This window comes from Lepus europaeus, chromosome 2 (genome assembly GCF_033115175.1).
Source record: "Lepus europaeus isolate LE1 chromosome 2, mLepTim1.pri, whole genome shotgun sequence".
In the NCBI taxonomy this organism is placed as follows: Eukaryota; Metazoa; Chordata; class Mammalia; order Lagomorpha; family Leporidae; genus Lepus; species Lepus europaeus.
Genome location: NC_084828.1, coordinates 153,037,050 through 153,052,544, shown reverse-complemented (window position 1 = coordinate 153,052,544; position 15,495 = coordinate 153,037,050). Strand labels below are relative to the sequence as shown.

At 37.7% G+C, this 15,495-nt stretch overlaps 1 protein-coding gene across 1 annotated transcript in view; it reads left to right on the top strand.

Moving 5' to 3' along the window:
* The window catches only part of TBC1D5 (TBC1 domain family member 5), a 625,580-nt gene that overhangs the window by 235,523 nt on the left and 374,562 nt on the right, over positions 1 to 15,495 (top strand). Inside the window, exon 4 of the mRNA XM_062215140.1 lies at positions 4,136 to 4,267. Coding sequence (XP_062071124.1) covers positions 4,171 to 4,267 — 97 coding nt within the window. The 5' untranslated portion in view covers positions 4,136 to 4,170. The remainder of the gene's footprint in view (positions 1 to 4,135; positions 4,268 to 15,495) is intronic.

The following is a 15,495-nucleotide window of genomic DNA, read 5'->3' as shown; positions in this document are numbered from 1 at the left end:
AGTGTAAGTATTCTAGGTAAATTATAAATTAGATTATAAAAATGTGGTTTACGGTATTCAATTTTGGGGCTGAGGCTGTGGCGTAACAGGTAAAGCCGCTGCCTGCAGTGCCAGCATCCCATATGGGTGCCAGTTTGAGTCCCAGCTGCTCCACTTCTGATGCAGCTCCCTGCTAATGCGCCTGGGAAAGCAGCAAAGGATGGCCCACGTCCCTTGGCCCCTGCACCCACTTGGGAGACCCGGTGAAGTTCCTGGCTCCTGACCAGGTGAGGCCTGACCCAGCCCTGATCATTGCACCGGTTTGGGGAGTGAGCCAGTGGATGGAGGATCTCTCTCTCCCTGCCTCTGCCTTTCCTTCTCTGATACTCTGACTTTCAAATAGATAAATCTTAAAAAAAAATTCAGTTTTCAGGAATTCTACCAGTTAATTTGGAATATACATTTTCAAGTATTCCCTTTCATATGTTTAAGAGTATAAAAAGTATATAGAGAATATAAATTTTGTATTAAAATGGTTGCCCACTGGCCAAATATAATTTTGAAATGTTTCTTCTATTCCATAGTTTTTCTTTTTTACTTTTGAATTATTTGCCAACATTACAAGTAAGTTCATTTCAAGCTTGTCTTGAAAAACTTGAAGCAGACTAAAGGATATTCCAGTTACCCGCAGGCCCTGTCCTCTTACCTCCCCTTCTTTACTGAGGGATTGAGGCCTGTGTTTTACTGACTGATTTATTGAGACAGATGTTGTAAAAGAGAAAGAATGTGAGCTCTGCTGCTGGAAAGGATGAGTTCAAATTCTGTCTTCAATATTTACTAATTGTGTGACTCTATGCTAATTAATTTGTCTTGCTATATCAGTTTTCTCTAAGGATGATGAAGATATATCATTAGATGGAATAATGAGTGTATTGAAGCATTTAGAGTGTGTTTTGGCATGTACTTGTATTCATAATGCATAAATTTTAACTGTAATCAATAATCCTTTTTTCCTGACCAGAGTAGGCATTTGAATTTGATAATCCTTATTTTTCTGTAGTAGAGGACTTTATTTTCTAATCTCTCCATTGATTTCCTCAATGTAATTTTTATCAGATTCCATTTTATGCTGTGACTGATCATCTTCATTTTGTTATTCTATACATTATTGCCCCAGAATTTATTCTAAGTACTCTATATATGCTTATCAACTTGCACATATTAAGAACCAAATACAACTGTCTAGGTTTATGGATATAGGATTTATAGCTGTAGAATTTTTTTCCTGGCGGTTGACAACAAACCTTTCCTGTTTTCCCTGATTTCAAGCATCTCTTGTTTTAACCACAAGGCCAATGGGGTAGGACTTCACATCTAACTGTGATTGTGAGTGAGTGGAAGGATTGGATTCTGATAAAATTCGTTTTTGAGTGTTTTAAAAGGTGAGAGTTTTAGAGAGAAAGTGAATGTGATATAGTACCATTTTATGTTAGGAAAGGTAATCAAAGGTGTACGTATTTGTGGGCATCTCTGGAACCTTTGTTCCGTATGAAGTTCATATCCTGTGAAATTAGGTACTCCTTTCAGCTAGACTTGCCTCTCCACCTAACTGTCCTCATTTCTTCTTCCTCTCATACCCCCCTTGCTCTTAAAATGTAAGAGGTTATGTCATCTGTATTATTTTGGATGACAGTGGGTGAACCTGGTTTGTATTTGGGAAGAATTCTGATTTAGGAAGATAAATTACATTTTATTAACACAGAAAATATGTAAGTGCTTAGTGTACCTTGGAAATTCAAAATATGTTGTAATAACCCAATTCTTTGATTTAGAACAATGCATAGAAATTACCATTAAAGGGGAAAACCTCAAAATGACAAAAGAAAAATATAAGTGGTAATTTGTAATCTTGTCTTTGTCATCACCATACCCAGCTGAATTTATATTGAGATAAATAGTTTTGGATACATGAATATGAAAATTTACTTAGGTTACAAAAGTGCCATGCAACTTTATGAAAGGTACACATTGAGAAAACCATATGTATCATATAACAAGGTTTTACTTTTTATAGAACGATTTTTTTTGCTTGAAAGGCAGAGTGAGAGAGAGGGAGGGGAAGAGAGAGAGATCTTCCATCTGCTGATTCACTCCTCAGATGACCTCAAAAGCCAAGGGAGGGTGTGGCCAAAGCAGGGTGCTTCATCCAGGTCTCCCATGTGGGTGTAGGGACCAATGGCTTTGGGTCATCTTCCATTGTTTTCCCATGGACATCTGTAGGGATGGATTTGAATTGGAGAAGCTGGGACAAAAACTTGCATGCTGATGTTGGTAGCAGCAGCTTAATCCATTACACCACAATGCCTGCCCCATGAGTATTTAATTTTTAAAAAATATTTGCAGCATGCTTGCATAACATAAATATACTCATAACAATAAACCATTTCATAAAAGTCAGTAAAGAAATTACAGAGAAACATCCAAAGTCTTTTTGAATTTCACTGATTTACTAAGCAAATACCATGTAAAATTTGACTATCATATTGGATCAAAAGAAAATTTCCTGTGTTAATGATAGTCTAGGTTAAATAAATTGTTCTGTTATGTACACATCTTTCCAAAGTACAATTTGCCAAATATATCACAAAATCTTATTTCATTAAATATATCTTTAGCCCAACAATTCACAAGACTTGATCTTGGGATGAGTTTTGAGGCACAGCTGGTTATGCTTCTGCTGGGGATGCCCACATTCCATATTGGAGTGCCTGGGATCAAGTCTTACCAGTGCTTAGATTCCAGCTTCCTGCTTTTTGCACCCTGGGAGGCAACAGATGATGGTTTAAGTACTTGTCATCCACGTGGGAGACCCAGACAAAGTTCCTACCTTCTAGCTTTGGCCTGGCCTAGCCCTGGCTGTTCTGGGCATTTGAGGAGTGAACCAACTAATAGAAGAGCTCTCTTTTACTCTTAGTCTCATTCTGCCTTTCAAATAAAGGAAAATAAGTGAATAAAAAAAAATATTTTACCCTAAGGAAATAATCATGAATCAGAAACAGAGATACTGCTAAAAAATATACATTGTGAGCCTGTTCATTGTGAGCCTGTTCATTTCACTGAAGCTATCCTAATTGTTTGCTGATAAGCTATTAATTCCATAAATTGTGATACCTGGTTCATATGTTTAGTCTAGTGATGACCAAATGCTGCTTTGGGTGTCCGAGACCCGTATCAGAATACGGAGTTTAGAGTTCCGGCTCTGGGTACAGATTCCAGTTTGTTGCCAGTGCAGACTCTGGGAGGCAGCAGTGATAACTCAAGTAGTTGGGTCCCTGTCACCCACGTGGGAGACCTAGACTGCATTCCCACCTTGACTTGGTTCTGGCCTTTCTGGGCCTTTGTGGAATGAACTAGTGGTTGCAAACTTGCTGTTTGTGTGTTTCTTTTGTAATCACTGTCTCTCTACCTCTCAAATAAAAGAAAGTATAAAATAAAACAAATTGGAATAGCATTAGATGGAATGCTAGGGATCCACTAGAAATGACAATATAGACACATTGTTTATTTTAAGCTGGGAAGAAAAGCACTCATGATAAAGTGTGTTACATAGCATGTTTAATATGATGGAATACAGTGAAAGTATGGATATTTGATTGCCTTGAACAAAGACAGGAAAAATATGACCTGACTGCCCAGAATGAAGATGGGAAGAATGTGTCCTGAAATGTTCAAAATGGTGTTTCTAGTTAATAAAGCCTTCCGTGGTTTAAATTTGCTGTATTTTCTGTATTTTAAAAATTTCTATCATGAAGGCTTATTATTTTGTCTCTAAAACAAAAAATTTAAAGAAAATATTTTCTTTATCTTATAATTCAGTTTTTTGTACAGGAACTTACTGAAAATGAGTGTGATTCAACATTAAGATCAAAGTCATAAACAAAGTTTGGATTTTAGGAGTAACTGTTGAAATGGAAATTTTTATGCCACCTTTTTTGCTTCTTTTCATAAGCCTACCAATGTGTAGTAACAGTCCTCCAGAGTTGTGAAAAACTTGTTAATGCCTGTAATGCTAATTAATCATTTTGTCTTGTATTTATCCCTGGTCATAGCAGAAGGAAAAAATAACCATTTTTCTCTTCATGTTTTCCCCTCCCAGGTGGTTACTTTGGGTGACATTGTCCAGTTCTCACAATGTATCATTCGTTATCTGAAACTAGACATCCTCTACAAGCAGAAGAACAGGAAGTAGGCATCGATCCCTTGTCAAGTTACTCCCACAAGTCTGGAGGTGAGTTTTGTGTGCGGCTGCTGTCTGGGAGTGCTGGCACCCCAGGCAGGAGGACGCCAGTCTGTTGGAACCATCTTCTGTAATTCTCTCCCGGAAACTGAACAGGGCAGCTTTAAGAACATCTTCCTGGTTATGTATAGAGCACTGTTGACACTGATACCACAAAGAGTCAACATTCAATCATAAAACATAAGATTATTCTTTAAAAAAATTCATGAATTAACAATGACCTCAGAATAAGAATGTCAAAATGCAAATGGACCTTCCTCAAACATCTTTTCAAAGATTCTAAGCTTTTGATGTTGATTTTAGAGGGATTTTTTTTTCCTTCCAGCAAGTTGAGAGTATTTGACGATAAAAAAATTGTCTGATTCTCCTTTAGAAAGAAAAATTAAAATTAAAATTTGTGTCATACCATTAAAGATTTACACATATTTCTGTTGAAAGATTGTCTTTAGTTTCTAGGTATCAAAATTTGGTAATATTTTTCAGTACTTACTTAATGTTAAAAATATACTTTCTTTGAAGGGAATAGTTATTGAGAATTCTTGGACTTATCCTTATTTTTAAGGAATCCAGTAACTATCGGATGAAATTTATTGACTATGACTACTTGGTTGGTAATTTTTCACTCGTGAAGTATGTATGTCAAGTTTGTGAGATCATTTTAAAACATCATAAATTAGTCAGATTAATTCATGGGTGTTTTTAATGCTGCAAGTAAAATAATTTTTTCTGTGTATATCAATGTTGAGAATTATTTGAGAATTTTTAAGAATACATTCCCACTAAATATGCCTGCTTTTTTTTAAAGTGTTCCTGGGCTATATATTTATGTTTTTTGTGTATCTTTATGCTTTCTACATTATACTAATTGCATTGATTTTTTTCAAATGAAAATAGTAAAATTTGTCTTACAATTTATTTTTGTGATTTTATTTTTTCTTACATAAAGATTAAAAAACCTTGTGTTTTAAGATTTTGATAATATGAATATAGTATCCGTTTCTGTTTCAGTATTCTAATATCTTAGTGGTAAGCATGATAGCTTTCCTGGTGATACTTTCTGTTAAACGTGGTACTTGAGAGGTGCCCTCATAATTAAATAAGTGAAATTGTATCAGAAACTGCTATAATTCGGTTTTAAAGGTGAAAATATCTTTGATTTTCAAGTATATAAAATTCTTTCACCAAAATTATTTATGCTAATGCTGTTATATGTTTCAGAGCATTTTTTTTTATTGTTGTTTGTTTTTTAAGTGCATATTTTTCCTCTGGTGTATTTCATTAAATATTGAGGCTTTTTTTTTCCCTTAAACCTGGTTAAGAACCATTTTAAATTAATTTTATCCTTTATTGTTTCCAGGAATGAGTAGTTACCTTTACTGAAAAGGCTTTTCGTTTATATCCTAGCCTAACATTTCTGTGACATACTAAGTTATTAGGACTGAATTGATGTTTAAAAGTGCCATTAATTCATTTACCCCAAATGTTCATTAACAATGTAAATGTATGCTGATGTTCTATGAGACAAGGAAGTGACTAATGACTCTTCCAACTAACAACACTTAAAATGAATAGAAACTTTAGATAGCTAATCTTGAAGTAATCAAGACCCTCATTCAGCTTGGCATCTCTGTATGCTCTAAAACAGCTGTCAACTGTTAAAAATATACACAAAACACACACACACATACACACATACACACAAATGCACATGCGAAAAGAAAGATATGTAAATATCTAGTTCTCCAAAGCCATGAAGGTTACTAGGTTACTAAGCACAGTGGGTTTTGTGCATTGTATATGTAAATATTGTATATAAAGCATCTATTTCATCTTCTTTGATTTCCTTTTTGTAGAAAAACATGTGTTGCATTTTAATGGGGCTGTCATATTTACTTGAAGAATCATCGTCTTTCTGGTGTGTTTGTTTACTTTAATATATGTCTTCTGTGAGGTTTCTTTAATTTTGAAGCCCTTTACACATTTCTGCCAAAATCATGAGGAAGTTCATGGATACTGGATGACTTATGTTCCAAATAAACATTGGACTGACATAACTGACTGCCGGTGTAAATACCATGTGTCTTTTGTAAAATTCCTGTGACAGATTCCATTAGTAATAAAATAAGTCTTTAAATTCTCAAATCTGGTTTTTAATATTTATAATGAAACAGTACTGTTAAATTATTTTTGGTGTTCTGTAAAGGATTAGTATAAATAGCCATAATGGGAATGGAAAGTGATTATTTTAATTAATGACTGAGGAAAGTGGGTGAGGGAAGAAAAAAACCCTCTATTTGGATATATAAATACATACTCTTACATTTTTTTTTTTTTGGAAGTAGAAAAACTACTGCTCCTCGGCAGTATAGACAAGGTTTATCAACAATAGTGAAATCTCAAAATGTCAGTTTTACTCATATACATTATGTTATTTTTTGTACTTTGTGTATTAGTTACCACAGTTCAGAGAAGACAAATTTGTCTTTTGGGGACTGGCTTATTTCATTAAGAATAATTGTCTCCAGTTGCATCCATTTTGTTGCAAAATATAGAATTTCATTCTTTTTTTACATCCGAGTAGTATTCCATCTTGTATACATATATACTACATTTTTTTAATGCAGTCATCCATTAATGGACATCTGGGTTGATTCCATATCTTAGCTACTGTGAGTTGAGCTGTTATAAACATGGGGATACTGATAACGCTTTTATATGCTGATTTCATGTCCTTGGGTAAATTCCCAGGAGGGGGGTAACTGGGTCATATGGTAGACCTATTTTCAGATTTCTGAGGAATCTCCAAACCATCTTCCATAATGGTTGTACTAGCTTATATCCTCTCTATCAATATATTAGGGTACCTTTTTCCCCACATCCTTGTAAGCATTTATTATTTGATTTTTGGGTGATACTCTCTAGTGGAGTCCTTTGGTTTCCCTGTGTATAGGATCATATCATCTGCAAACAGAGATTATTTGACCTCCTTCTTTTCCATTTGTATCCCTTTAATTTATTTTTCTTGGTTAATGGCTCTGACGAAAACTTTCAGAACTATATTGAATAGTAATGGTGAAAGTGGGGGCATCCCTGTCTGGTTCCTGTTCTTAGAGGAAATGGTTCCAGCTTTTCCCCATTCAGTATAATGTTGGCTGTGGGTTGGTCATAAATTGCTTTGATTCTGTTGATGTATGTTCCTTCTGTACCCAGTATGCTTACTGTTTTTTCATGAAAGGATGTTGTATCTTGTCAAATGCTTTCTCTGTTTCTATTAAGACAATCATTTTTCTTTATTCTTCAGTTTGTTAATATGATTTATCACATTTTTTATTTGCATATGGTAAACCATCCCTCTGTGCCAGGGCTAAATCCCACTTGGTCCCTGGTGAATGATCTTTCTGATGTATTATTGGATTCGAAAAGGTAGAATTTTGTTGAGGATTTTTGCATCTAGGTTCACATGGATATTGGTCTACAATTCACTTTCTTTGTTGTATCTTTTTCTAGTTTTGATGTTAACTTGATGCTGCCTCTTAGAGAAGTGTGGGAGGATTCCATCCCTCTCAATTGTTTTGAATAGTTTGAGAAGAATTGGGATTAGTTCTTTAAAAGTTTGGGAGCCTGAAGCAGTGAAGTTATCCATTTGTGGGCTTTTCTTTGTTGAGAGAGTCTTTCTATCTGATTCAATCTCTGTCTTGGTTATTGGTCTCTTTAGGTTTCCTATGTCTTGATGACTCAATTTTGGTAGATTGTATGTGGCCAAAAAAGGTAACCATTTCTTCTAGATTTTCCAATTTGTTGATATATAACTATTTGTAGTGATTCCTGATGATTTTTTAAAAAGGTTTATTTGTTTATTTGAAAGGCAGATTTACAGACAGAGGCAGAGATCTTCCATCCCCTGGTTTTCTCCCCAAATGCTCGCAAGGCCATAGCTGGGCTGATCTGAAGCCAAGAGCCAGGAGCTTCTGCAAAGTCTCCCACGCAGGTGCAGGGGCCCAAGCACTTTGGGCGACTTCCACTGCTTTCTCAGGCCATAAGCAGAGAGCTGCATCAGAAGAGGAGCAACTGGGACACATATGGGATGCCAGTATCACAGTCAAAAGCTTAGCCTACTACAGCACAGTACCAGTCCCTCCTGATGATTTTTTTTAATTTCCTTTGTATCTGTTGTAATATTCCTTTTTCATCTCTGATTTTATTAATTTGAATCTCTCACCCCATTTTTTTTTTACTTTTGTCCTTCTTTTACTTTACTTTTGTCAATGTTCCATCAATTTTGTTTATTTTTTTAAAAAAGCAGCATTGGCCGGCTCCATGGCTCACTTGGCTAACCCTCTGCCTGCAGCGCCGACACCCCGGGTCCTATTCCTGGCTGCTCCTCTTCCAGGCCAGCTCTCTGCTGTGGCCCGGGAGTGCAGTGGAGGATGGCCCAAGTGCTTGGGTCCCTGCACCCACATGGGAGACCAGGATGAAGCACCTGGCTCCTGGCTTCGGATCGGTGCAGTTTCGGCCATAGCAGCCATTAGGGGAGCAGTGGAGGATGGCCTAAGTGCTTGGGCCCCTGCACCCACATGGGAGACCAGGAGGAAGCACCTGGCTCCTGGCTTCGGATCGGCGCAGCGCCAGCCGTGGCAGCCATTTGGGGAGTGAACCAATGGAAGTAAGATCTTTCTCTCTGTCTCTCTCCCTCACTGTCTATAACTCTGTCAAATAAAAAGAAGAAAAGAAAAAAGAATTGAGCAGCTAGTTTTCAAACTGGCACCCATATAGGATGCTGGCCTTGCAGGTGGTGTCTTTACCCTCTATTCCACAATGTTGGTCCTTTTCCCATTTCTTGGTATAGGCACTGATTGCTGTAAGCTTTCCTTTTAACAGTGTTTTTTGCTGTATCTTTTAAGTTTTTATATGACCTGTTATAATCTTCATTCATTTTGGGAATTTTGTATTTCCCTTTTGATTTCTTCTAATACACACTGTTTATTCAGGAGCATGTTGTTCAGTCTCCATGTGTTTGCATATGTTTTAGAGTTTCTTATTAATTTCAGCATCATTCCATTGTGGTAAAAAAGATACATAGTATAATTTCAGTTTTTTGAGTTTGTTGAGACTTCCTACATGGCCTATCATATGGTCTATCCCAGAGAAAGTTCTATGCACTGATGAAAGCAATGTGTATTCTGCAGCTGTGGGATGAAATGTTCCATAGATATCAATTAGGTCCATTTGGTCAGCAATATAGATTAGCTGTGTTGTTTATTTGTTGATTTTTTTGTCTAGTTGTTCTGTCCATTGATTAAAGTGGAGTTGAATTTGTTTTTCACATAGAGATATGCATACAAAATACCACATTTTTCCTATGACCCAATTAAGCTTGTCACATACATGAATTGCTACCTTCAATTCTAATATCTTAGACTACAGCGTAGTAACTGGCAAGGAACCTATAATTTCACTGAAAACCAAAAGAAGGCAAAAATATTTGTTAGACTACCCATGATTATTTGCTCTTAGTACGTAACCTATAACTGAAAAAGTAATTTTAATAGGAAATAATACCAAGACTGAGAAATTTACCTATCAATTATAATATTATTGGGATAACGAGGTCTTTCAAAATTGGTTAACTTGAGGAGCAGAGAAGCCTATCTAGTGGCTTATTCCCAAGTGTCTCCTGTGTACTGGAATGGTCCAGTCTGAAGCTGGGAGCTGAGACTTCATCCAAGTCTTCCATAGGGGTGGCAGGAATCCTGTTGCTTAGTTCATCACCACTGCCTCCCCTATCCTGCTCCTCCCCTGATTAAAAGGAAGCTGGAATCAGGAGCTGTAAACAGATATCTGAGGTACTCCCATATGGGATGCAGGCATCTTAACTGGGTGCTTAATTGCCAAGCTAGATGCCTGTCCCAGTTTTTAAAAATAAGGTGTGAGAGATTTAGATTGTTTTGAAAATAACTTTTATATTATATAGGAGAGTACTTCAAAAAGTTCATTTAAGTTGGAATTAAAAGATAAGATTATTTTGGAACAAACCAGATTTGATATACATGCATACTTTTTTCATAATAAGCATTTTCCATGGACTTTTTGAAGCCTTCTCTCAATACCAATATTTTCATCTCCAACTTTTATGCCATATAAAAACTATAAGATTTATTTATTTATTTGAATGGCAGAGTTACAGAGAGGCAGAGAGAGAGAGAAAGAAGTTTTCCATCCGCTGGTTCACTCCTCAGAAGGCTGCAATGGCAAGAGCTGTGCTGACCAGGAGTCAGGAGCTTCTTCTGGGTCTCCCTCGCAGGTGCCAGAGCCCAAGGACTTGGGCCATCTTCTACTGCTTTCCCAGGCCATAGCAGAGAGCTGGATCAGAAGTGGAACAGCCAGGACTCAAACCAGTGCCCATATGGGATGCTGGCACTGCAGGTGGCAGCTTTAGTTGCTATGCCACAGCACCGGCTCTAGTATATTTATTTATTTGTTTGAAAGCAAAGTTACTTAGAAAAAGAAAGAGAGAGATAAATGTTCCATCTGCTAGTTTAGTCTGTAGTGGCCACACCAGCAAGGGTTGGGCCCAGTGAAAGCCTAGAATTCCTTCTGAGTCTCCCAAGTTTGTGGCAGGGGCCCAAGCACTTAGACCATCTTCTGCTTCTTTCCCTGGTGCATTAGCAGGGACCTAGATCAGAAGTGGACCTGCCAGGATATCAGATTCTGGTGTTTTAGGTGGCAGTTTCACCCACTGTGCCAGAAGGCCAGCCTCTGAAACATCTTTTTTAAAAAAAAAACAAATTCCACTAGATATCAAGAATAAAGGCGATTAGATAGATTTTTTTAAAGATAGATTTTTTCCTCAAGGAAAATTATAACTTTAGTGAAGCTAAAGATTGTTAAATGAATGAGGAAGTGACTTAGAAGTTCTTAAATGCAGTAACAAAGTTAAAAAAAGAATTGTTTTTTTGAAGATGTCTCTTTCAAAACAGATTTTGTCATGTGGTAGGAGGTAAGTAGAAGTGACAATCAGAGAGCAGTGAATATACGATGCAAAGTTCCTCTGACTGACATGATTCAAACTACAGTTGGAATGAGAGCCTTCATTTTTAAAAGACCATGGGTTGAAAGTCTGCACTCTATCTTCCAGAGGTAACAGTTCTAAGGATGAGACAGATACTAAGTCCAGGGAGAGACAAAGGAGAAAGCCGAGGACTCATTTGTTGAAATTCTCCATGATTAGAAGATTAATACAGAGGCCAGTGCTATGGTGTAACAGATTGCACCAGCATGCCATATGGGCGCTGGTCAAGTCCCAGAAATAAAAGCTCTGTTGCACATGACGGAGAAAAGTATCATCACCTGATTTCTCACGTCACAGCCCCTTTCTATTCATCTTGATGTCATATCAGATTTCCTCCCGGGAGCTTAGTAGCAATGTGAATAATCAGCCCCTTCTAAGTATAATTCTGCACCTCTCTCATATTTTTCCTAATTCCTTACAGCATTACAACCTTTAAAATGTATCTCCCACAACTTCTTGTTTGAAAGCTTTCTTACTTTGATCTTCCCCAATCAGAAGGAAGAATTAAGAATTAAATATCCATGACGAATGAGGGGAATGAAAGAGAAAAATTAAACCTTACTCTGGGTAAATATTCCAGCACTTCCAATATCACTCCACTGTATCTACTTCTCTCCCCATGTCAGATTTCCCAAATACCCGTTTTTTTCCAAGTTCATGTCTTTGAATTATTACCTTAGTTTGCTGAAACAGTCAACTATGTTAATAAAATTTTTTTGAAAAGCTACCAGGAGTATTTTTAATATAATATGTTTCAGGAAAAATTTTCTTTACATATAGCTCTTTTTTTTAAAGAATATTGATACCACTGTATTTGAGTATTTATAAATTTTCTTGTAGATCTAAGTATGACATAGTGTGCATATTTCTCTTGGAGATTTTTAAAAATTCCTTCAACTGTATTAGACTATAATAATATTATAACATTATTGCTTTCCAATAATCTTTTTTCTGTAGTGAGGACAAAGTAGTAGTTTGTTCACTGTCCGGAGTTTAAATCTGTTTTACCTTTGTATGTATTTACATCTCCTTCAGCATTTTATAGTACTTTAGAACTTTATATGTTATTTGTGGGAAAAAGAGTCATCTGTTTTGTTGTATTTGTATTAATTCAATATACTCTTCTAATTTTTAAATGTAGGTTCTTCTCTTATTATTCTCTAACATTGTTTTGTTCTTAAAAGATACCTTTGCCAAAGCTTTCAAATGCACTTTGCACCATCAATATGTCGTTAATCTAAAGCTGAAGTATTATTTTTTAACTTGCTTTGTACAAGAAATGAAAATAAATTAGTTTGCCATGCAGTCTTGCTGGAAGGAAAACTTTCTTGCTAATTAATAGTTGTTTTGAAATCGGAATTTCTTTTAATAGAGTATCTGGGCACTGGGCTGTGGCGTTCCTGGTTGTGCTGCCCATCGCAGCACCAGCATCACATATGGGTACTAGTTGGAGTCCTAGCTGCTCCACTTCCTATCCAGCTCCCTGATAATGTGCCTGGGGAAGCAGTGGGATGCCCCAAGTGCTTGGACCCCCTGCACCCATGTAGGAGACCCAGAAGAAGCTCTTGGCTCATAGCTTCAGATCAGCCCAGCTGTGGCCATTACAGCCATTTGGGGAAGGAACCAGTGGATGGAAGATATCTCTCTCTGTTTCTTCCTCTCTCTGTATAACTCTGCCTTTCAAATAAATAATTTTTTAAAACAATATAGAATACTTGATTTTTTTTTCCATTGGAGAGGTAGAAAGACATAGTGCTCTCATCTGCTGATTCATTCCTCAAATGTCCACAACAGCTGGTGATCCAGGCAGAAGCTAGGAACTGGGAACTCCGTTTGAGTCTCCCATTAGAGTAGCAGCTACTCCACTATTTGGGCTATCACCTACTGACTTCCAAGGTACACATTAGCAGGAAGTTTGAATTGGAAGCAGAGCTGGGGCTCATATGCAGGTGCTCTGATAGGGGATATGGGCATCCCAAACAGTGTCTTTATCTGCCATGCTCAGTGTCCCCCCTCCCCACCCCTGCCCAATACTTGCGTTCTACTTTGGAGTTTGTATTACTTGAATTTACTGAGAAGGAACCCCATATGAAGAATACAGGAAAGCACAAGGAAAGAGAACTATATAAGCTTCAGGCTGCTTTATTTTCATGTTTCAAGAAAATCCAAATATTTTTAAAAGAAGAAATTAAGAAGATAATAAATCATAAAAATTGTAATATCTCAAGTTATTTGCTTTACTAGTCGTTTTATTACATCTTCAGTAATAAATGTATGTTACTTGTGCTTTTAGAAATGAATTGATAGTCTACCTTTTGGTAATTATTGTATTTCTGTAAATTGTACTGATTGTTCTGTTTTTCATGAGCTAAAAATATTCATTTAATTTTGGTACACACATAAAAAAAATTCCAGATAGCATTGATTATCAAGAGTCAGTGAAAGTTTAAGTCAAAGATGAGGCAGTGTATGAGCCAAATAATCTTTATATTATGAGATGTGTGTCCTTAAATAATAATTCTGTCCTTGCTAGTCTCCTTCTTTGTTCTTCTCAGTGTGGCGTGTAATGATAGTTGACTTTCTAGTTTTTCTGATTACTGATAATTTTAATAAAATATGAATGATTTTGACCAAACCTAGAACATTGTTATAAACTGTGTATTTAATTGCACTGTTGAATAGATTTGTTTTATTGACTGGTAGACTTTTTTTTTTTGACAGATAGACAAAGAGACAGAGAGAAAGGTCTTCCTTCTGTTGGTTCACCACCCAAATGGCCGCTACAGCTGGAACTATGCTGATCGGAAGCTAGGAGCCAGGTGCTTCCTCCTGGTCTCCCATGCGGGTGCAGGCGCCCAAGCACTTGGGCCATCCTCCACTGCCCTCCTGGGCCACAGCAGAGAACTGGACTGGAAGAGGAGCAACCGGGACTAGAACCCGGCACCCATATGAGATGCTGGCGCCACAGGCGGAGGATTAACCTAGTGAGCCACAGCGCCAGCCCAGATTTTTTTTTTTAAAGAGAGGTAGAGTTATAGACAGTGAGAGGAAGAGACAGAGAGAAAGGTCTTCCTTCTGTTGGTTCACTCCCCAAATGGTCGCAACAGCCGGGGCTGCGCTGATCCGAAGCCAGGGGGTGGGAGCTTCTTCCTGGTCTCCCTTGCAGGTGCAGGGCCCAAGTGCTTGGGCCATTCTCCACTGCCTTCCCGGGCCACAGCAGAGAGCTGAATTGGAAAAGGCATAGCTGGGACTAGGACTGGCGCCCATATGGGATGCTGGCGCTGCAGGCAGAGGATTAACCTATTGCGCGATGACGCTGGCCCCTGTACTGGTAGATTTTTTTTATTTTTTATTTTATTTTTTTATTTTTGACAGGCAGAGTGGACAGTGAGAGAGAGAGAGAGACAGAGAGAAAGGTCTTCCTTTGCCGTTGGTTCACCCTCTAATGGCCGCCGCGGTAGCGCGCTGCGGCCAGCGCACCGCGCTGTTCCGATGGCAGGAGCCAGGTGCTTCTCCTGGTCTTCCATGGGGTGCAGAGCCCAAACACTTGGGCCATCCTCCACTGCACTCCCTGGCCACAGCAGAGAGCTGGCCTGGAAGAGGGGCAACCGGGACAGGATCGGTGCCCCGACCGGGACTAGAACCTGGTGTGCCGGCGCCGCAAGGCGGAGGATTAGCCTGTTGAGCCACGGCGCCAGCTAAGTACTGGTAGATTTTTAATCAGACATGTTCACATGCTGGTTAAGAAATTTCGGTAATACTTAACAAGCCATTTGAGATCAAAAGGCCTGTTCATCTTATTACATCAAATAAGGGCTGAAGGCCACAAACCTGCTGTTTATTCATTCCTGCAAAAATATAAGTAAGTAACAGAAATTTAAAAATTCAGAGTGATAACTACTAAGAAAAGAAGTAAAATGTTGGTGTGTACTTTAGATCTCAGGAAAGATCTCTTAAAAGGTGGATATACCAGATTGAATGTAAGAAGGAACAAGCATGTAAAGATTTTGTGTGTGTGTTATTGTGTGTCTCAGAGAGACAGAAATTTAAATTAAAGAAATTGTAGGATAAGATTAGCCTTGTCATATTCATGGAACTGAAGGGAAGCTCATTGTGAACGGGGCACCAGTATGGGTGACAAGGGCATGGC